The 23974-nt window shown below is 35.6% G+C and overlaps 1 protein-coding gene across 5 annotated transcripts in view; it reads left to right on the top strand.

Annotated features, from left to right (window-relative positions):
- The window catches only part of LOC106065236 (transmembrane channel-like protein 7), a 54134-nt gene that overhangs the window by 7462 nt on the left and 22698 nt on the right, over positions 1 to 23974 (top strand). For 2 of the 5 annotated variants that reach the window (XM_056007768.1, XM_056007771.1), the window contains exons 2-11: positions 9388 to 9590; positions 11546 to 11693; positions 13561 to 13686; positions 16182 to 16363; positions 17633 to 17739; positions 18934 to 18981; positions 20055 to 20206; positions 20517 to 20664; positions 21169 to 21218; positions 22056 to 22209. In XM_056007768.1, coding sequence (XP_055863743.1) covers positions 9449 to 9590; positions 11546 to 11693; positions 13561 to 13686; positions 16182 to 16363; positions 17633 to 17739; positions 18934 to 18981; positions 20055 to 20206; positions 20517 to 20664; positions 21169 to 21218; positions 22056 to 22209 — 1257 coding nt within the window. In that variant the 5' untranslated portion in view covers positions 9388 to 9448. Of the gene's footprint in view, positions 1 to 99; positions 169 to 346; positions 552 to 9387; positions 9591 to 11545; positions 11694 to 13560; positions 13687 to 16181; positions 16364 to 17632; positions 17740 to 18933; positions 18982 to 20054; positions 20207 to 20516; positions 20665 to 21168; positions 21219 to 22055; positions 22210 to 23974 lie in introns of those variants that run through there. The other 3 variants (XM_056007770.1, XM_056007769.1, XM_056007772.1) reach the window with 3 other exon arrangements.

The raw sequence follows: 23974 nt of genomic DNA, 5'->3' as shown, positions 1-23974 counted from the left end.
AAGCACCAGTAGACATGTAATCATAAACATATATCATGAAAATCTATCTATAAATATGGTGTACAGGTTCCTTAGTGGCTCTTTGCCTGGAGAGTATCTGGTTTAAATACTGAAGTGTGCAAATCACATTTTCGGGGTAGTGGTAATGCATAGGATTGTTTGTCTCAGGTGTGCTACTTTGAACCTAAATATAGGTGTATTGTATAGTCTAATGCATATTGCGTAAAATGCTTCAAGGCTGTGATGTTACAATGAGTAGGTGAGACGAGCTGACTTAAGAACCGCTTTAGGGTTGACTAGTCCAGAGGGTACAAAGTATAAAGGGGAATCATTACATTGCTTCACACACTCTGCTATTTGTGATACTTTAAAGACAGTACGTTGTCACCTCTGTAGCGTATGTTCTATGGACTAGTTCTTGATTGTTTTTCTCAGTAATTCTAGTCAGCGATAAGCAACAAACGTCCACATGTCTCCATTGTTGGATTTTATGTTGGACTTGGTGCAATTCTAAGTTCGTTTTGTGGATGTAACATTTACTTTTTGAGTTGGTAAGGAAGATGTTGGGTAAATGTAAAATTAATTGAGTAGACCATTTTGGTATCAGTTTAATTGCATAATGTTAAGTACCCAGCAGAATACAATATAGATCTACATTCAAAGAGATAGACAATAAGACGGAATGTCGGACAGCGGGCTAGTAATCTGACTGACTGAATAGCTGACTTGACAGATTGATTGATAGAGACACATACGCATTAAGGACAATTCAAAGAACATTCATACACACACAATGGGATGTGCAGTGATAGTTTTTCTTAAATACGTATTGTTAAAAATAAACAAATCAATAATGGTATTGCTGTAGAGTGACAGGTCTTTCATAAACAAAACTAGGTCATGGTATACACATGAACACACCTATATAAGCAGACCTATAAACGCATTATGACATTCATACATACATAGTTTTCATTGAAACACGATCATGTCATTCACCCCACATCGCCCCCCCCCTACTTTTTTATCAATATTTTTCATCAATGTTCAGAGCCGGATTTAGAATCGACAAGATCCTAAAGGACTTTAGATATAGATATATGTCAGTGTCGAATAGTATTTAGTTTTAATACCTAGATGGTTAAGCTAATATACTATTATGAACTATAAAGATTAGCCTTTTTCTATTTATGGAGTTTCCCCGCTCCCAGAGAAGCGCTAAGTCCTCTTAAAGGGGCGCGACGACATGTCAAAAAAAAAAGTAGTTATCGAACCATGTTTAAATATTATCAAAATAAAAGTATATAAAATAAAATATAATTAAATAGTGATAGCTAGAGACATCGTTTCAACTTTTAATATATATCGTCTTCTTCAGTCGCCAAGAGACTATAAATCATCTCATACAAATGAGATAATAAGCTATGGTCGCCCACACAGCAGTTCCACACAGCCCACAAAACAGTTCCAGCCTCTCCACGCTAACTTTGTGTCTAAAGGAACGGCAAAGGCCGATTCATTTTTGGGAATCAGCCACATCGCAGGTCCGGGTGTAGCACTGTGTGCTGAAAGCTGTCTAATGGTAGCCGACTCCTGATTTTTCCTCAGGTTTGACTCCTGAAACTTTTCCCATGTTTGGGTAAAGTTGCGAGACAGCAGATGTTTGAATTAAGACTTTTCCTTCTCCGAGGTGAGTAGCTAGCCAAAGCTACTCCTCTTCCTGCCCGAAGCCCGTCAATAACAAACTTATGGAACCAACTTCTAATAAGAACATTTTAAAATTTATACCGTGTTCGCGAGAGGCATCAGCACAAAAATATTGACTGAATATTTATTTCCCCCAGATTCCCTTTTTTTTCAGCGTACTGTAAAAAAAAAATTTCTGCGAATCCCTATTTAAAAAAAAGTAAACTGACTGATTTAGTGAACATTCAGTAGGTACTTTACTTTCTTATAACCATCCAGGACTCCACCGTGGAGGCCCACAGCGCTCTACTATGTCCCCATATAGATAGTAAAATACTCAGAAAAACACAAAGATAAAGGCATATTCCTCGTTCCATATGATAGGACACATTTGTACAAATACTCCTTCTTCCCTAGCGCTTTTAGAGCATGGAATGGGTTGCCTGAGCTATCCAGGAAAACCAGTGACTTAACAGAATTAGGTCATTGGTTAATATGCAAGACTAAATGCATGACGCGTAGGACGTAATCAACTTCTTTTTAAAGTAACGTCTGTATTATGTAAGATAATACAAACTCTTAATTTTCACTTATTATCATATCCTTACCCAAACTTGGCCCCGCGAAATCCATTTCGCATAGGGCCCACCAACCTATATGGTTGAATCTGGTGAATACAGAGAGTAGATTACTTGTTCCCTCCCCCCCCCTTTTCTGTTGTTGTTTTTTTTGCCCCTTAAGTTACGTGGGGTAGAAATAAATAAAAGCGTGATCTTTCCATGACGTTTGGTCACAATGGTTTAGTCCGGCCCTGCTATTTAGTCACGGGTGAATACTACTTTTTTCCCCTCCCCCCTTTTTTTTTCCTGGGGTAACTCTAGTCCGACTTGCAGAAATAAAAGAGTAATCTTTCCTTTACTTCTTTGTGTCCAAACTGTTGAGCCATAAAGAGAATCATATATGTAGATTTATTGGACAGTTTTTCGGTTGGTGAGGGGAGAAAGGGGAGGAGGACCAAAGGTATAGACTGTATATCGTAGACGTAAATCCTTCACTGTCTGGGTTGGAGCGTTTATCGAACATCTTTTGATATACAACCTAAACAAAGTGCAGTCAGACTCAGTACAGTGAAGCAATTCGTCAGCGTGACGCAGTCTGTATCTGACAACTAGGAAGTTCACTTTGTGTTGCTCTGCCACCAATGCAACATTTTGATAAAGTTGCTATCAAGTGTGACAAAGAACTTTAATATCCTATCCAGAACCAGCATAGACATCGTAAGTCATAGGTTTCTTAATGTACCTTTGAAGTTGAGAGCTAAAAGTCTACACGCAAAAAAGAAAAAGTTATTCTTGAAAGTAACCTGTATGATTTCTTAAGACTAACGCAAAACTACTGTAAAGAGCTTTGTAAGTCATAAATAGACAGACAGACAGAAAGACAGAGAGAGAGACAGAAATATGAGAGAGAGAGAGAGAGAGAGAGAGAGAGAGAGAAATTGTTATGTTAAAAAATAACATTGCATTTTTTATTTAAAATTATAACATTACCTTATACCGACTTGTTATTATCCCGTTTAAAAAATATTCAGAACTAGATCTAAGTCAATTTTAAGTTAAATGTTGACGCCAAAAAGGTGGTTGCGGAGGAGGGGGCATTTAATTACCCCCCCCCCACACACACACACACACACCTCTCTCCATACACAAACAGCTTCTTCCTAGTAAGCTTACTCATTTTAAATCTACCTAGTACCCATATTAATGAATAAGACTCTAGAATTATCATGGGGGGGGGGGGGGGGGTAAACGGTTTGGTAAGTTGTTTTTTTTTGTTGCTTTTAATTATTCACTTAGATATAAGCCCTAGATATTTAAGTATTTTGTGACTCCCTTGTTTCATTTCAATGTTGACTATGTCAACTAAAGTGTCACAAAAGATATTGAATACAAGTCATTGAACTGATATCGGTCCTTCACTTGACAGTACACCTTAACACTGGAAGTAAAACTGTTGATACTAGGATTAACTAGGATAGGTTCATATCCGTGTGTATTCATATAGAATCCCTTTCTCTTTCTCACTCGATCTCTCGTTCTTCTATCTCTCGGTTTTATCTATCTCTTCTCTATTTTGTCTCTCTCTGTCTTCTTTTCTCCTCTCCACCTCTCACTTTCTCCTGTCTCTTTGCTCTCACATTTTTTTCTCGTATCTAGTTCTCAATTCTTTCTCTGTTTTCTCTCTCTCTCTCTCTTTTCACTCACTCTCTCTCTCTCTCTCTCTCTCTCTCTCTTACTCTCTCTTTAGATATACATACATTAAGAATGCACATAGTTTTAGAATCTATTTGTTTATTTATTTGACAAAAAGCACGTCTTCTATAGGAATGGTTAGATCAATTATCAGTTGAACAGGAAGTGCTTCTATCTTCCAGTTCCGCTAGTGTTACTGTAACGATAGTGATTGGTTCATTGTAAATATCGGGAGGAGGGGCGGTTGATTGGAAACCCCATCCCTTATCCATTTCATTTTTTTTAAAAGAAAACTTCAGAATTTGAGCTATTCAATTTTAGCTTTATCATCATAGGAATCATTGGGCCTTAGGCCTCTTTTCTTTGCCTCCTTTTTGGGCTTTATATGCCTCTTTTATGGACCCTCATGCCTCTTTTGTGGGCTCTTTTTTTTATTATTTGTAATTTCTCATCATTCACAAGTATTAAATCATAAACAATTGAAAAGTGATTAACCTAAAAATATAATAATAGTAATAGAAATATTATTTAATAGCAAAGCCATACTACCTAACTATTGAAACCACCAGAGACAGAAAAATGATACAAGGATCCTCTACCCCAGAACAATCAAGACAATATCAAATATCCCTGACCCCCAACACCCCATTAGAAGACTGGAAGTAATAAAATATTGAAATGTTTAACATTTCAATTAATGTCATTTAAAAGTATAAGTATCCTAGACAATAAACTCAATGTTTAACATTTAAATTAATGTCATTTATTAAGTATAAGTATCCTAGACAATAAACTCACTGTTTAACATTTAAATTAATGTCATTTATTAAGTATAAGTATCCTAGACAATAAACTCAATGTTTAACATTTAAATTAATGTCATTTATTAAGTATAAGTATCCTACACAATAAACTCACTGTTTAACATTTAAATTAATGTCATTTATTAAGTATAAGTATTCTAGACAATAAACTAAATTTTACTGCAAATATTGATTATATCAGCAAAGGGAAGCAAAGATTATGATTACTGAGAAAACTGTCCTAGTTTAATGTTAGCGAAAAGGCCTTGGCTATGTTTTATCACGCTCACATCTGCAATATTTTAAGTTTTAATATCACTGCCTGGTATGGCAATCTGAGCATTAAAAATACAAATAAACTTCATAAAATCCTAAATGCCGCTGGTAAAGTCATTGGCAAAAAAACATATCCCATTTGGGCAGTTGTTTGAGACAAACATCCATAAAAAAGCTAAAAAGATGCCAGAAATAAAAAAATCACCTTTTTTTGTTAGGATTTTGTGATCTTACCATCACAAAAGAGATTCAAGACACCGATAGCAAAGACAAACAGACACAAAAACTCTTTTGGTCTTACATATATTACAAATGTACTTTTGTAGCTATTTTTTTAAAATTTAGTTCGAAACTTAGTTTTTGTATGGCGTCGTGGACACTCTTAATGCGCAGTCATATTTCTCAAAAGCAGTCTTTCTAATTGTTACGATATATTTTTGAGTGCTAGTTTACAAAAGATGACGTTGTATTGATGTAACAATGCATTTTTGATATTATAATTTTGTATAGATCTCTCCTTTTTAAACAATTACTGAACATGTTGCCAGAGTTTAATTAAACACATTTACTGTTGCCTTTCAAGTTCCCAACTGAATATATCCGCCTTTTAAATACTACATTTTGCCCCCCCCCCTTTTTTTTTTTTTTAGTAACGTCCAAACTATTTTTAGAGCTTATGGAAAAAACGTCATCGTTTTAAATAAACTTGTCATTACTTGTCAACATCATGCAAACATGACCTTGCGCTGGAGAAATGCTATCTAAAAATAAACTTAATGCAATAGCTGCTTTATGCTACGTGACACTCAAAAAGGGTTTTTCTTTTCCCCATAACAAGATTTATTTAATCTAGAACTAGATCTAAGTCTACATGGTTCACGACATTGAAATTCGAACAACTTTATGAACATGCAAACAGAGGGTCGCAAGGTTCACCCAGTTCTTCTGGGGGATCACTGACCTAAATCAAACAGAGGGTCGCAAGGTTCACACAGTTCTTCTGGGGGATCACTGACCTAAATCAAACAGAGGGTCGCAAGGTTCACACAGTTCTTCTGGGGGATCACTGACCTAAATCAAACAGAAGGTCGCAAGGTTCACACAGTTCTTCTGGGGGATCACTGACCTAAATCAAACAGAAGGGCGCAGGGCTCACAGAGTTGTTCTGGAGATCACTGACCTAGATCAAACAGAAGGGAGAAAGGCTCACTGAGTTGTTCTGAGGATCACTGACCTAAATCAAACAGAAGGGCGCAGGGCTCACAGATTTGTTTTGGGGATCACTGACCTAGATTGACGAAAGCGCATTGCATAAATGGTCGAAAAATAACGAGGTGCACAATGCAACAATTATGAAGATAAGTCAGGCGTGACGGCGTGACGAAGTAACCTAAGTCTGCTTGAGTTATGCATCTGTGTGTAGAGAGATCGTGACATACTTTAGTATCAGACCTTTAGATCTATTCTTAGATATTAGCAATTATTAAGATGGAGGAAGGTTATCAGGCAGACACAGAACAATAAAAAAATACAATACTAAATCAGTAGAAAACTAATATCATATCTTATGCGTGGGCTTAGCAGTGTTTGGGGGGGGGGGGGTATCCTCCCTCCTGGAAATGAAAGCCCCCTTTCGGGGGGGGGGGGAGGGATTTAGTGATTGTTGTATTTGTTCATTTTATTTTTTTTGAAGGGGAGATTTTAATGTTAAATGCGGATTAACCCCAGCGTTGCCAAGGGGAATGGAGGTTAAAACCGATATTTAATAATAATAAAATATAAAGCAAACTACTGGCACCAAATTCCATAACCGTAGCCAATAGAGATTTTGAGTTTAAACCCCCCTCCAGGAGGGTTTTGAAGTTCAAACCTCAGTCTTCCATAAAATTTAAAGTAAACTACAGTTACCTAATCCCATATGCGTATCCATCCATGAAAGGGGGCGGGGGAGGAGGTTGAGTTTAAAACCCAACCGGTAATTAAAACTAAAACAAAAACTACTACAGTATCTAAATTCCGTCATAAAACAAAGGAGATTTTCTGGTTAAATTTTAAATTTTAATAAAATTAAAATAAAATCCACAGTGACAAAATTGCATGAGCGTAACCAAAAGGGGTTTCTGGTTACCCCCCATCCTCAAAAAAAAAAGAAAAACTTAAGCACATCTATAGTTACCATTTGAGCCTAGCAATGAGGTTTTCCTGCCAGTTGCTGGAAGTCATTAATAAAGTAAATCTAGAACGGTTGAAGCCACAGTCTTAAGAAAAAAATTAAATAAAACAAAGCTACCCCCTCCCCCCAAAAAAAAAAAAAATTCACATATTGATTTGTTTTTCTATCAGTCTTTGGCTCCATTAATAAAGTGCAGTGAATATCAGATTTGATATTCAACCTACATTTTTTTAAATATAAGCGTTACAGGATATTAATTTGTAGAAAATGAAATCTAAATTCCATGCGCGAAGCGAAAAGTGGGTTTTGTGGTTTGTATGTATGTATATATTTTTCTCCCACTTAACTTGGACGAAAGAATATGAAAATGTCACCTGTCACCACTTTCCTAGTGCTTAGAATAGAACAACAAAGCATCTATTACAATGGAAACAGCAGTGGTTAAATTTTGCCCCATAAACAATGTTCTCTACGCAGTTTTGTTCCAATACTTTTGTATCAAGCAAAGTCATTTTTAGTAGTAAAACGAAAATGTACTTCCTTTGCTTAAGTTTTCATTTAACATTGGTTTGTCATTTTCTCTCTCGATTGAAATTGTAAATGTTTAATTAATTCTACACATTTCTTTTTTTTTAAATACCGAATAAACAAAAGAAATTAATTAGGCCAAATTCATTTGTTTTGGGTGTGGGGTTTTCCCAGAGTTTAAATAGGAAGCACAATTTTATTAGGACTAGATCCAGTTGTTGTTTTTTGTGCATTACTTTTCCCCGGGTGGGCGTGGGGATTATTAAAAAAAACTTAATGGGGAGAAGGGAGTTAGAGGTAAAGGATAATTGACTTCACATATCAAAATGAGAGGTTACAATGCGATTCAATTTTTTTAAATCAATTCAGCTATGTACAATAGGTAACAAATCTGTTTTTATTCGCTTCTTTTGATCCAATTTTTACAAAGCTCATAACAAATTACTCTGTATAGTTCCATGCTCTGTCTAATAAAATACCTTGCATGTTATTTCTCTCTCGCACACCCATTAAAGTTTAAATTTTCCACAATTATTTCTTTTACCTGGCAAAACAAAAATTAAACACAAAATTGATTATTGGTAATTAATTATTTATTAATTTATTTATTTGGTTCTACTAATAGTGTGAAATGGGCGTTTGATTTGAAAATATTGTCTGTACAACTGTACAAGTTGAAGGTGTTGTTGTGCAGGGAGAGGGAAGGCTACAACTGATGGAACTGTGCATACTCTATAATAGGGTTTGCTCCCTTCGTTGGTGGGATAAAAGATTAAAATAAAAAACAACACATAATTTGAGGGCTAGAAAATTGTGTTGGCAAAGGGGGCGTGTCGTAATGTGGACCCTTTTGATGAAGGGTTTATGAGTCTTGCGGGCAAAATAAATACATATACCAACTATTTTAACCCAATCGTAGCACGGGTATCAGCTAATATATAAAATAATTGAATAAATACATAGCTACAGATATATATATATATATATATATATATATATATATATATATATATATATATATATATATAGAGAGAGAGAGAGAGAGAGAGAGAGAGAGAGAGAGATTGATGGATTGATATTTAAATCTAAACCTAGCATTTAGCCATATTGTTAGTCCAATCCCAACTTTTCAAAAAACGTTCCAACTTTTAGTCACATAGCAAGGCATCACCACTCTCCCCTCCCCACCTCCGATTCTATTATCCTCTTTCCTTTTATACGTTAAATGTTAATAGTGGCTTAGCTGGGGAGGGGGAGAATTTTAAAATCCACTGGGCCCTCAGTTTAGGGGGTCCCCCAAACGAGTGTTCGATTATTTTTTTTTTACATTAAATATTACGCCATTATCTCATATCATGATGTGGAATGTCCAAATGAAAGGGCCCTCAGATGATGGCGGATTCCTAGCTACGTCTCTGAATGTTAATGTTTTTGACTAATTCCAATAGCCTTCAGATATTTTTAGCCTGTTCTTGTAAGAATCAGTTTCCAAACCTTTCGCTCTTTGCGTCTTGACTATGGACATTAATCCTAAGCCCTTGCCTCAGTTTTAATCCTAAATTATCAAGTCTAAATCTTAAACTTCAGACCTTCTAAGAAACAACTCACTTATAAATTATATTTAATTTTTATACATAACTTTTTAAGAATCCTGTTTCTGTCATTCCAGTGAAAATGATAATGTAGCTTAAGAATTCTCTCTCTCTCTTTTGCTGTTGGCCTGCGCTGTGATGGCGAATTTGGAAGGAAGAGAACTCCGCGGTTCTAAAAACTTTGGAGGACCGAGAACTAGTCAACATTTGGATATGTTGGATAATATCCCAGAAGATGGATCATGGCATCAGCCTCGCAACATAGAAATAACACCCAATGGTAAATATTTTAAATATCCACCTTTCTTTGACGTTTGATTTCTGTTGAATTTTAAAGAGAATGCAAAATGATAGACCAAAATCTCCTCAGCTGCATTGTATTTCTTGTTCTTTACATCTTATGATTCTATTAATTTCATTATATCAATAAAGTAAATTTTTATTTTCTTGTCAATTCGTTCTTTCTTTCTACATTTTTCTTCTTTTTCTTTCCTTGAAATGTTCAGTTTTTTGTTTCTCATTTCCAAATGTTCACCTGCCAATTCTTTATAATATCTTAATTTTCTTTTTTTTTTCTCCTTTGAACCAAAATTTTCTCTAGTTTTTACATTTCAATCAATGGGAAATCTCTAGCCAGCAATAGTCTTCGCTTGCTTTATGGTATATGCCGTTACATTATGAAAATTTGTATTTTATCTTCTTATTTAATTAATTAATTTATTTATATCTTTAGAGAAAACACAATCCCTGTAAACTTAAAAGCTGCCAAGTAGATGAATTAAATACGGGCGTTGAACTTGTTTATTTATTTTTATTGATTATATTTCAGTTGTAATGATTAATTCCAGCGGGTTCGTGTCATTATATAATCCACTAGACTTGAAATAGAATAAAGCACACAAATCCAGGAACAAAATTCCAAAACACACAAAATTATTTCACAGATTCAAACATATATGAATCACAATTATATAGTTAGGCCAAACTAATGCTAATAGATAAAGTAATCAACGCCCACCCAATCACCCCCAACACAAGTAGCCTACGTGTTCTTTATAGAATGAATTTGTAAGCCCCATATTTACTCGAAAATACTCGAATGGAGATTTTCGAAACCGTGACATCCCACGAATATTCCTAGATATTTTGTTCGCTTCTTGAGAACAAAACAAAAGGACTGAAGACAAATGAAGAAAGGCCACTAGATTTCTTTTGTCAATAGGTCAATAAACTTCCAGCATCTTTCTGATAATCAAATAATGCCGCCTGCCCTGGCGTGGTCATGTCCGCCGGATGAAGTCAATCTTATCCGGAAAGTCATCCCTTATGGACAACACGCGACAGGTTCCGGGAAAATTGGTCGTCCCCACCTCCGATATGTGGATGTAATCAAACGCGACCTCAAAACAGTGGACATTAATGATGACTATTGTTAAGACATAGCCCTAGAGTGGAGTGAGATAGTGACCACTAAAGCTATGAACAGCGAAAAAGCATTGACCTCAGCTCTGGAAGAAAAGCGTGCCGAACGAAAAATGGCTGGCTTCTCTACCAACAAAGCGAATGCTACTTTAACCTGCGAATGCCTCTGGAGAATAGGGCTCCACACTCTACACTCACATAAACAAGTGTTCTTACTTTTGATAATTATTTTGTCTAGTATCTCGAACAAGGGAATGACATTTTCTTTCACTGATAAAGTGGTATACGTTGAATTAGTTCCCTTTATTGTTTGTATGTAGGGGAAAAGAAACTAAAATATATAAATTCTATTTTCATGCTTATCGTATGGAGTTGAGGGTGATGGGAAGGCCTTAACTCTCGAGTTCGAATTCAGGTTCCCATTTTTTAAAAATAAATACATTTAAAAAGCGATCACCCAGATGCCCCTTCCTTTTTACCCCTACCCCTTTCCAACTAGTCCAGGCAAGTAATAGGATCATAGCGTATTGAGCAAGCTGAAAGCATGAAATTACGCTAAACAAAATCAATTGATGAATATATTTCTAATCGCACAGATTTATTATAGTTAGTTTAGATCCATTACAAATTTAATCACATGACTGATCCAAACTAATTGATACAACTACAGTTAATATAAACTTTGTTGTTGTTTTTTTAAAAGTATTTTGTGTGTGTAGTTTGCTTTTTTCTATATAGTTGTCACATGATCAATAACTTCTTTCCCTTATTAACACTGACTAATTTATTGATTCTAGCTGTACTCTATTGCAGTTAATACTAATTGTTTTTTGCAAGGTATCTCCCCAATGTCACCAAGAGCTCAGCCTCTAGTGTATGACACTCCTGTTATATCCCAGAGACGGCGAGCAACAGAGGAGGATTTAAAGTGGAAGCTTAGATATGCACATTTGTACACCGAGTAAGTGTTAAAATGACTGTCCAGCCCCCTTTCTTTTGTTTATATATATATATTCTTTGATGCATGTACGAAAATGTACTTTATTTACATGATGAGTCAGCCCAAAGATGAGAACGAAAAGAATAAAGCAAGGAAATCAGTAATTGGAAAACAGGTACAATATGAGAAAGAGAAACAGAAAAGAAATGAACTGAACGAAAAACTCAATGAGATAAGCTACAAAAAACGGTCGTCTTGAACTATTGACCTTTAAATTTTCTATAGCAATGTTGTATAATTAAAAGAAAAGGTAACAAAAAAAAGTACTTATAACCAGAAAAAAAAAATCTATTTGAAAGAAATAAAGAAGAAGTAGGAAAATAACGAGTAGGGCCGACCTTAGGCACAGGCAAACTAGGCAGCCGCCTAGCGCTTATGTCCTCGGATTGATGGGGGCCTCGCACAGCGAAACTTTTGCCTGACTAGATTTGAAATAAATTGCTTAATTGAATTCATTCGCTGTTTAGTTGTTTTATTTTCGTATTTCATTTGGGGCTACCAATTTCTCTTGGTATAGGGCCTCAAATTATATAAGGCCGGCCCTGTGGCAAAGTTTGATGGACAAACTGAGACAATGTTGGATGAGACCAACATACAAACTGAGACTAAGTTTGATGAGACCAACATACAAACTGAGACAATGTTGGATGAGACCAACATACAAACTGAGACAAAGTTTGATGGACAAACTGAGACAATGTTGGATGAGACCAACATACAAACTGAGACAAAGTTTGATGGACAAACTGAGACAATGTTGGATGAGACCAACATACAAACTGAGACAAAGTTTGATGGACAAACTGAGACAATGTTGGATGAGACCAACATACAAACTGAGACAAAGTTTGATGAGACCAAAATACAAACTGAGACAATGTTGGATGAGACCAACATACAAACTGAGACAAAGTTTGATGGACAAACTGAGACAATGTTGGATGAGACCAACATACAAACTGAGACAAATTTTGATGGACAAACTGAGACAATGTTGGATGAGACCAACATACAAACTGAGACAAAGTTTGATGAGACCAACATACAAACTGAGACAATGTTGGATGAGACCAACATACAAACTGAGACAAAGTTTGATGGACAAACTGAGACAATGTTGGATGAGACCAACATACAAACTGAGACAAAGTTTGATGAGACCAACATACAAACTGAGACAATGTTGGATGAGACCAACATACAAACTGAGACAAAGTTTGATGGACAAACTGAGACAATGTTGGATGAGACAAACTGAGACAAAGTTGGATGAGACAAACTGAGACAAAGTTGGATGAGACCAACATACAAACTGAGACAAAGTTGGATCAGACAAACTGAGACAAAGTTTGATGAGACCAACATACAAACTGAGACAATGTTGGATGAGACCAACATACAAACTGAGACAAAGTTTGATGAGACCAACATACAAACTGAGACAAAGTTTGATGAGACCAACATACAAACTGAGACAAAGTTGGATGAGACAAACTGAGACAAAGTTTGATGAGACCAACATACAAACTGAGACAAAGTTGGATGAGACAAACTGAGACAAAGTTTGATGAGACCAACATACAAACTGAGACAAAGTTTGATGAGACCAACATACAAACTGAGACAATGTTGGATGAGACCAACATACAAACTGAGACAAAGTTTAATGAGACAAACTGAGACAAAGTTGGATGAGACAAACATACAAACTGAGACAAAGTTTGATGAGACAAACATACAAACTGAGACAAAGTTTGATGAGACAAACACACAAACACCATTGACTAAACATTGTAATACATCACTTTAATCTCTATTCCTCCAAAAGAGTCAAATGGTACCAGGAGATCCAAGATGTATGCACTACTACTGACAATTGGAAGCCAATGGAATATGTGTTAAGAAATCTTCGGGAATTCCCCATGGATATCCAGACCAAATTGAGGCTGTCAAGGTAAGTTGGGAAAGTAAAGACGATTGATCGTTGGGCTGGCCACACCTCATTTACTGTTGACCATAGCAAAATAGAGTATGTTCACATCGTCTGCCATATAGGTCGCAAGGTCTGAAAGGGAACTTCAGGTTCATGTTACCAAGGCGAGAACACAGTCCGGGGTGACTGGGTGTCAACATTAAATTCGGCCCAGACAGGGCTTTCCATATCTTGGGTACCCACTGCAGATAATTTAATAACGATAATGCACAATGAATGCTAAATAAAATTATGTAAGAATTCGAACCATTTGAACACAATCTCCCTTTTTTTTATTCCATTGAGCGCCTTGGCTTTTTGAAATAAAATTTTAAATGAGAGCCAATCACGTGGCTCCTTGAGACTCCTTTTAAAAGAGAAGATTCTAAAATCATTTGGTCTGCAGCACCATTACCCAAATAGGTGTAGAGCTTCCGCTCCTTCGTGCAAGTGACCATGGGTATATTGCATACGGCCACAAAATTTAAGTTATTTAGGTATATAGATGAAGATTCGTTATACAAAAGTTATGGATTTATATATGCTTGATTGTTGTTCAGCGATTTTAAACAAACTGGTACGTTTGCAGACTTAGAAAGTAATTGAGACTAAGGTTTACATACCTCGTCCCAAAGCTCTTTATTCTATTTTTAGCTCTTGAAGCTAAGACATCAGTCTATTTAAATGATATTGCTATGACGTTAAGTGTACTAGCCTCGAGATGTTTTTTATTCTTTTATTCTCTGTTTAAACGCTTTTTTTTAATTTAGGGATTTCGTACATTAAGATAAAATTTAATTACCCTAATCTGTTCTTATTGACACTTCCTTTTTAAAGATCCTGTTTACTTTTATTGAGCATTAAAATACTGTAAGAGAGAAAAGGAAGATAACAAAAAAATGTGGGTGGTGAGAAAATGGAATCGTTTCTTATTTTCTGTATATCTTATTATAATTAATTAACTATGTAGCCGCGGTGGCTGAGCGGTAAAGCGCTTGGCTTCTGAACCTGGAGTCCGCCAAGCTCTAATGGGTACCTGACATTATATGGGGGAAAGTAAAGACGGTTGGTTGGTGTGTTGGCCACATGACACCCTCGTAAACCGTAGGCTACCGAAACAGATGACCTTTACATTATCTGCCATATAGATCACATGGTGTGAAAGGGGGAACTTTTTTTTTTCATTAATTAACCAATTGTTTTCTTTTTATCAAGTTTAAAGAAATAGTTCTGCGAAATTTCAGCTTGATCTGAGTTTGGGTTTGGGAGAAATAACGTGTACAAATTTTTTACCAAACATGCAGACAGTGAGTTGATAAAAGCTTTGTAAAAAAAAAAAATTTTAAAAGATGATTGGAATAGATTTTTTAATAACAGAGAAATAAAAAGTCAAGGATGTGAAAGATCTCTGCACGCAACAACTAAACAAATTACTTTGTGTTACAAGCGAATTTAAACATTGGATTCTACAGTAATAAAAGTGGGCATAAATTATTTATTATACTATCAAATGGTATTGCACTTATCAATACTTCCTTGTTTAATACACCGGATACTCCAAATAGCTTGCTGTTAATTGTATTTACCTTCGTGTATAAAAATCCCCAATGCTCCAATAAAAATCAAATATCTCTGTAATTCTGCTGAATAGATAAGGAATTTTTAAAAAATTGTATTATTGAAATGAAAGAAACTATTCTGTACGTTATATTTGAAATACCTTCAGCTATACTTTAGCACTTTTTAGCAGCATTGTCAGGCAATATTACGAGTTTTTTGTTTTTTTTCGGTCACTAGGTCATCTATTGGTCATCTACTGGTCTAAATGGCTTAAAGTAAATGTTGTAGCTGCACACACGTTGCGTTATTATTATGACTTTATGCTTATCCAGTTTTATCAATAAAAGAAAGCTAAGGTTATGTACACCTTCTAACATCGTCTGGAGCTGTTAGCAACAGCAGCATGTGAACTCCTGTATATCAGAAAATTCTTACTATGTTTAAAGATGACATTTGGTGGTCAGTGACTCTTCGTTTTCGTGGCATTGACGTCTAAAGTTCATATCCGACGAGCCAATATCCAAAGTATGCCTGAGACATTTGTCTGAGAGAAGAAATAACTGTGATCCTCTTTACGAAATATAGCTCTTTAACTCTCCTAGAAGAAATCACAGAAATCACACTATTAACACACTATAATTTCAACAAGGTTACAAAGACAGTTTGTGTGGAGACACAAACTCAAAATCGGTCCCCGAAGGGGTCCACCCAGGCAGGTAAAAAGGCAGGTATCAATATTTTCAGAAAATATACTGAAAAAAATAACTTTTAGCCTATTTTAACATCCAATGATCTAAATGTTGAGTAGTCAATGACCCTACTTGGTACAAGAATTTGTTCTATAGTAATTCTTACGTTATAAAGCTACTTCCAACATTCATTGCATAGAATGTACAAATCCCAAATAACTCTTTCAGAAAGTTACGCAATGATATTGGAGACAGTCCCATGAGCAGATCCGGAACTTTAAAACGGGGATCTGTGACTGCCAGACAGCTGAGCCATCAACTGCAGAGGAAAACCTCCAACTCTCTAGGTCTAAGCCGGGGAGGTTTTTCTCTAATGGCGCTCTGGGGGGACACAATTGGCCGAATCGCTGGTAAGAATATAAGAAATATTTTATTTTTAAATCATATGTGGTCATGTTTAGTTGTTCAGGCCTTGTAGTGTTGAAGTAACACAAATACAATTTTCTAGCTTATTATTTTTAAAATACAAAAAAAAAAACATTGCAGAGGTAAAAAAAAAAAGTTATTACATATTACTGTCATATACCAGTTTTAGAACCCTTGCAACATTTGGTGACTAGTAGTCACTTAATTATTCCGTGCGGTCAGGACGAGATTTTTCCTGGTCGAGGACTGACCACGAGGTGAACACCTCAGTTAATTTCAGACTCCCGTAGAGAGAGGAGTGCTATGCATATCTTTTACAGTGGAGTAATGTACATGTACTCAAGTTATTATGATTGATTTGCATTCAGAATATATTTCTCTGGACATATGATTTGTGATGGCTGAAGTCGCCAATATCTTTTGTGATTTATATTATCATGTAATAAAATCCATGTCTCCTACCAGAGTGTTTATTAATATAAATTCTAAATGTTGTCGTTGGAGAGTTTAGTATATTAGTGTTCTTACGCACTTGCAAATCTAGTACGTGTAAGAAAGTATTTCGTTAAGAAGAACATTATAGTAGTACCAGCAGAGGTATCTACACCACACAGAGACATTCGCGTCATCACGCCTACAACAAGAACTAGGCTGTGACAATTACATTGTACCTATTTCTAAGAGTAGTTGAAAGTGTGTTTAGAATGTGTGTACTCTGCATATAGTGTTAAAAACATCGTGAGTCATTGATCACATTCATGGCAATACAAATTGGAGCAAAGGGTGTAAACAAAAACAACAACTAAGATTCATTCTAGCAAAAGACCAAGGGACAGGCACCAGTGGCTTAGCTTGGGATTTAGGGGGCTCGGGGGGTGGGGGCTTGACCTCTTAAGATGCCCTGTATTTTTAAATTCGACATCATGACATTAGATAATATCGTAATATTCAATGTAAAAACAAAATTCAGACACTTATTCGGGGAACCACCTCAAGTGTGGACCCGTGGGGATTTTCAAATTTGGACCCCCTTTCCCTCCACCCTAGCTACGCCATTGGCAGGCACCAGCAATGGTTTAATGACCAATATGCGCCTTTTAAGATTAATATTACAATACATTAGCTTCTGTAGGCCTATAGGTAGATACCTGGCTCATATATTCAGTCTCAGCATGATTTGGTTTATGCTGCATCTCAACAAACCTAGTTCTGGTCTGGACTCTCCTGAATAAAGTCTTTGTATTTGTCCACAGCAAATTTTGGAAGCAACGTGGCGTCCTACTTCACCTTTCTTCGCTTCCTGGTTCTCATCAACTCACTCATGTGTCTCTTGATGTTTTGTTTCGTATCTTTACCACAGGTCAGTCTAAATGTTTAAAGTAGCTGTAGAAGTTACCAGGCTTTGTTTTCCTATTGCCAACCAGTCTATATGATCAATAGTTTCAGGGTGTTACCAGGCTTTGTTTTCCTATTGCCAACCAGTCTATATGATCAATAGTTTCAGGGTGTTACCAGGCTTTGTTTTCCTATTGCCAACCAGTCTATATGATCAATAGTTTCAGGGTGTTACCAGGCTTTGTTTTCCTATTGCCAACCAGTCTATATGATCAATAGTTTCAGGGTGTTACCAGGCTTTGTTTTCCTATTGCCAACCAGTCTATATGATCAATAGTTTCACGGTGTCATACGACAATCAATAAAAGCAAATAGGATAGAATGTCAAGGTCGATGAGAGGTTAAATGGAGCACTGTGAAAGATGGACATTTATTTATGTAATAATGTATTTAATGAAATATTCCCAGTACCAGTTAAATGCCACAAAATATATTAAACGTCTTAATAACGAGAATCCACTTTTTTTTAAAATTTTAATATTGAATTATCAATAAGGATAAGCTTTTACTTTTAGAATATAATAATATTATCAAACATTCAGGAGAAAAAAGAAATGGGTGAATAGTTCAGCCTATATATTTCCTTGGTTTAAACTATGGTTGACTAAAGCTACTATGTAACCATACATTGTTTTTGTGGTACACCGCGTGAACAAAACCGTTTCATATTCATTGTATCAACATCATGTTGTGGTAATATTTTGATTCAGTGACATCGTCTTTTGTTCAGCGCCAAATTTCTTCTTTCTGGATTACAAACAATTGCCTTTTTCTTGTCGTATGTCTCGTCATCAAGGGGCTGGAGAGTGGTCGAGTGGTAGAGCACTAGGTCTACAAACCGAGAGTGTCTTGAGTTCGAATCCTGAAGAAAACTGGGATTTGTTTCAGGATTTTTAGGAGTCCACCCAACTCTCATTGTTGCCAAACTCATGTTTAGGAAGTAGTCTGTTGCTTTTTATGCTAGCCACATGACGTCCTAATTTACCGTCGGCCATTAAAACAGATGAACTTTACATTTGCTCTATAGATTACGTCTCAAATGATACCTATACTCATCCGTTGTTTGTCCTTTTTGGTTCCGCTGTTCCTTCTTAATGACTACATCCTAACCTAGTAAGTATGTATCCTTGCAATGATAATTTTCTCTACTTCTTGGCAGATCATCTCTGGAGATGTGACATCTGAGGATATCAAATCTGGATTTTTTGTAAGTAGTGTTTCAAATGGTCACAAAATTACAACCGAAGTGGATACTTTAATAAAAAAACAGAGCATTCTCCCCAAATTCTAGAACGGAAAAGTTACCGATTCAAAATGAAAGACTAAAGACTCTGAAGTTAAATAATCGAAAGAAAAAATAAACTGAAATGTAAAAGCCTCTGAAGTTAAACCCTTAAATGTAATGGGCCATATTCCCGGACACAGAGTTCTGTCATCTGAAGTATCATCAGTCCGATCTCATTTTTTCTTATTGCTCACATGCCCTATAATAACGTATCCTTAAGGAACAAGCCCAGGACAATTAAGGCATCTTTCTATTAAATTGTGTATAATAATCAGCTTTTAGTGCGCAATCCAAGATTAATAATTTGTTATACTGTGATATCTGTTATCTTGAGCCTTGATTTCATATCTAAAATTGGTAGGAAATAAAAATCAGTAAACCTGACATATTTTTTTTCATACAAAAAGATTTGCTTAAAACTTCAAAGGTTCCATTACAATTGGATTTTGTTTATGACGCTGATAGAATAGTTAAAATAAGTCAAAAGAAAATATTTAAATTCTCTGTTTGACAAAACCATTTGTAATTATACCTTGCTAAACACTCCAGAGAAATATTTGGATAGATCCTTGTGAAAAAGTTGTATTGCTCTCTAGTTATACACTTTAGGAGTTTATATTTTTATTGTTTTATCTTTACGTAACTTTTGTGATCAGAGCCAGAGGCGTAGTGAGGGGGTGGGAATGAGAGGCACGATGCCCCGGAGGCCACCCTCAGGGGGGTGTCACACGCAGCTTATATTTATGTGGGATTTTTATGGAAAATGGAGTGGGGCGCCAATAAAGTACCTTAACCCGGCGCACATTTTGCTAACTACGCCTCTGCTCAGAGTTCTCGTAAATTTGTTTTTCTGACTTTGAAAGATATATTTGTAGTCAGGAGGTTTAAAGTCAAGAGTTTATCTAACTTTCTGGTCTCCTTAAGTCTATGGTAAGATTAATACAAAAGCTGCTCACCCAACATCACACAAAATGTTCTTGTCGTCGTGTTTGCAGGGTGAGTTATCCAAAACTATATTCTTCTATGGTGCTTACAGCAATAGCACAATTGGCAGGACTGAAGATAGCATTGGGTACAAGAGACCTTTGGCCTATCTAATGACGTGGAGCAGTGCCAACTTTTTAGCAGCTTTAATTATAGTGATCAGGTACGCCGTTTATTTCTGAAAAAAAAAAATCTTTTTTTTTTCAATGTTCATTTCAATTTTAATCAGTTAGGTGTAGGTTAGATCTAGATATAGAAAAAGATGTTTTGAAAATTAGATTCGGACACTCAACTTTTTACCACTGAGTCTCAAACTATAGTTATCTAAAATAGTTTATTATAACGCTATAATGATCTTTTTCAAAGAATGACGTAAGTAGCAATTTTAAAGTATTCAAAAGTTGAGGAAACACTAATTGTAGTGTTGTATTAACTCGTTTACCTAATCAAGGGATATAATGTGTTATTAACAGTATGTATGTGAATTACAAACGAATCAAGGGCTACAACTTTGGAGACGCAGAGCCTTATTCTACCCAGCTCTTCACCAGCTGGGACTACTCAATCATTAACAGAAAAGGAATTGAGAAAATGAAAGGATTCATCGTACATTACTTCCGGGTGAGTCGATTGAATAGCAGACTTACATATGTAATTGTAATATCATACATTACGTCCGGGTGAGTTTATTGAATAATAGCCATAAATATGTAATATAATTGTCGCTATTTATAAACATACTATGAGCCATGAAAGATTTGAACATCTACAACGTAGCTAACGAGCGTACCAATACAAATATTTAAATCCTACTATCACTAGTCAATGTAAACCATACATGGTTTGTTTCATCTTTTAATATTTTTTGTGTGGAAGTGGGATATGTGGCCGAGTTGAAGAAACTGCTAGACTACCTATGAAGGGGTCGCGAGTTTAAATCCCGACTCGAGCTGAATCTTGTTTGCTGAGGGTTTAAAGGCAGCACCATATCCTTCTCACAGGCACCTCCTCCACCACAAAAGAGATTGGACCATAGCGTACGGAGCATACTATAGCATAAGATGAGGTATTTAAAAGTAATTTAAAAAAAAAATCATTACACGGTGTTAATTTTTTTTAATTCAGGAAACAAAGAAGGAAGAATCGTTCAAAAAAGGACTTAACGGCAAACAAAGGTAAGTTAAATCTTGACCAGTTAAAAAGTAGATTAAACTCTTACCATGCAAACAAACGTAGTTTAAACGTTGACCATAAAAAAGGAGGCTAAACTATGGTCATGAAGCAAAATTAGGTTAAATTCTGACCAGTAACAAAATTAGTTTAAATTGTGACCATCAAAGTAAAGTCGTTAAAACTTAAGAAGATAAGACTTCAAAGTTAATAAAAACAGAAAGGGTATACGGCCTATTATAAGATCTTTTTAACTACAAGCAAAATAACATTGAAAAGCTGAAGCATCTACATTTTATTGATACTATTATTATTATTTATTCTCTGGTGGGAATAAAATAAATAACAAAATAATCTTGCGATTTCCTTTTTTCTCGAGTGGTACCAAGCAAACTATAGTCATGAAGATTTGAAAAAAAAAAAAACTTGTCTTTATAGTTAAGTTTTTATTTTATTTCAGAAAGTTATTTAATGCTGCAGTTAGAAAGTTATGGAATACTGCTGGTATATAAAAGGTTATGGAATTCTGCCCTGCAGGGTTTTGCATGCATTATAAGACAGTCTACAAATCTTGCGTGTTGCCCCGACGGTCCAACATAATAAGGGATATGTGAAGGTAGCCACCTACATATTTTGCCAACAAAACCTCACAAACAGTTGGCGAAGCAATCAAATGGGAGAGGAAGGGAGAAATGCAATCTCAAGGCCTCGTATTAAAAACTTGTTTCCCCTTAGAAGCCTCTCTTTTCTCAATAGATTGAAATAACATAGGCTCAAAATATTTTTTTTATTAGGCGTTGGGGAAAAAAAACAATAATGAACCTGAATATTATTTTTTCCAGAGTGAATTTGTGGATCATTCGAATAATGTGCAATCTGATCAGTGTTGGTGCTCTCGGGGGTAGTGCATACCTCATCTACTATGTGGCTAACAACACAATTAAACCAGGCCTCGACGTACCTAAAGTTATTAACGATTTCTTTGTCAAATACCAGGTACATAAAAACATACTAGAGTTTCACATTGAAAGGTATTCACAAGGCATCAGCTCTTTGTTCACAATTTGATTTTTTTTTTCTAAGATCCCGTTCAACTTCTTTAACTCTTTCTCCCGTAACTGACGATACCAGCGTTGATTCCACAAGAATCCGGTAAATAATTACGGAGAGAAAGAGTTAAGCCATAAAATCTGTGTGAGAGAAAAGAAGAGAAATTGATTGAGAGAAATGTTGTGGTGATGTAATTGAACCTAAATAAAGACGTTAAGAAAAAGAAAATAGGAAGATTGAAAAAAAGTTTTATTTTACAAAATAAATAAAGTCAGTGTAAGATCACCTTTCCCAACAAAAGATACAATTTGTAATTTTTGCTGTAAGCAGAACTGCTTAAAGAATCAATTCTTATGTACTGAGCAGTGCACACAAATTAGTATTTGGTTTATTAAAATACTTCGTATATCAATACTTAGTTATATACGGGATACATCAAAACATTTTGCCTTTGTTCATTTGCGTTCATGAAATAGCATCTCTTAATTAGGTGTTAAGTTATACTTAGGAAATCCTGTAGCATCGGCTTGAATTACTACCAATATATCTTCATCTGTTGTGCTTAGTCACAATAAGAATCGTATTCCTTTAATACGAGTATGAATCAGCAAAACTTTCGTTGTAATTGTGTTATCCAATAGTCTTTATCGAGCAATTCTTGTATGTATGTGTGTATGTATTAATGTATGTGTGTATGTATTTATGTATGTATGTATGTATGCATGTGGATTTTGAAGAGCTTTATGTCGCGTTTGCATACATCCGTATACCGTAACAGTGGGCGACCAGCGGCTCTCCTGCCTTCTATTAGATCGCCATACAGGATGTCCTGTGGAAAAAAGCTGGGGTAAAGTGGCACTGGATAGATCCACATGGAGAGAGAGCATAAAGGAAGGGTCTCGGATTGTAGATGCCATACACAATAGAAGCAGAAAGAAGGGTGAAAATGCAACGGCGCCTGGTGATTACATATGCCCAACCTGTGACCGCAGCTGTGTATCAAGGATTGGCCTTTTTAGTCACACAAGAAGTTGCAAAGGGAAACACTCTATCTCGAGGCTTAAAATGCCACAGAGATGTATGCATGTGTGTATTTATGTGTGTATGTATGTATGTATGTATGTATGTATGTATGCTAAATTTTTACAATATAAATCCTAACTTTAAAATAAATGCTACATTTATGTTTAGACTAATGCAACGTCTTTTTATCCAAAACAAGGATTAGAGGAAACTTTCTTTAGAATACTAAGGCAATGATTGTAAGTCGATTATGGAGAAGAGCGACCTTTTGCTGAGTTACAAAATCCTTGAATTACCCTGTAACCTAGAGATTTTGAATTATCTAATGCACAATAAAAGTTCTAGTTAAACGTTCCTACATTTCATGCACTAACTGTAATATTAAACGTCTGGACGTAACCATTTAAGAAGTTAGACTTTGAAGAAAGTCTTTGAAAGAAAGAACAGAACAAATAACTAATCCTTCGGATTGGAAGTCGCTTCCCGATCGCTCAATTTCGTCATTACAAAAATGTTTCAAAACTGAATTCGGATAACTATCAACTTTCTTCACAAATCATCAAACGAGCGAGGCTCGGTTACCAGGTCATATATCATTGTGTGTATTTCATTCTTTTTACAATACCTATATGCTCTACTCAAGTCATATCTTCATGGAGAAACGTGGACACTGATCTCAAATACAGCT

Source organism: Biomphalaria glabrata, chromosome 13, assembly GCF_947242115.1.
Source record: "Biomphalaria glabrata chromosome 13, xgBioGlab47.1, whole genome shotgun sequence".
NCBI classification, from domain to species: Eukaryota; Metazoa; Mollusca; class Gastropoda; family Planorbidae; genus Biomphalaria; species Biomphalaria glabrata.
Note: the sequence above shows the minus strand (reverse complement) of the source record. Positions and strands in the feature narration are given on the sequence as shown.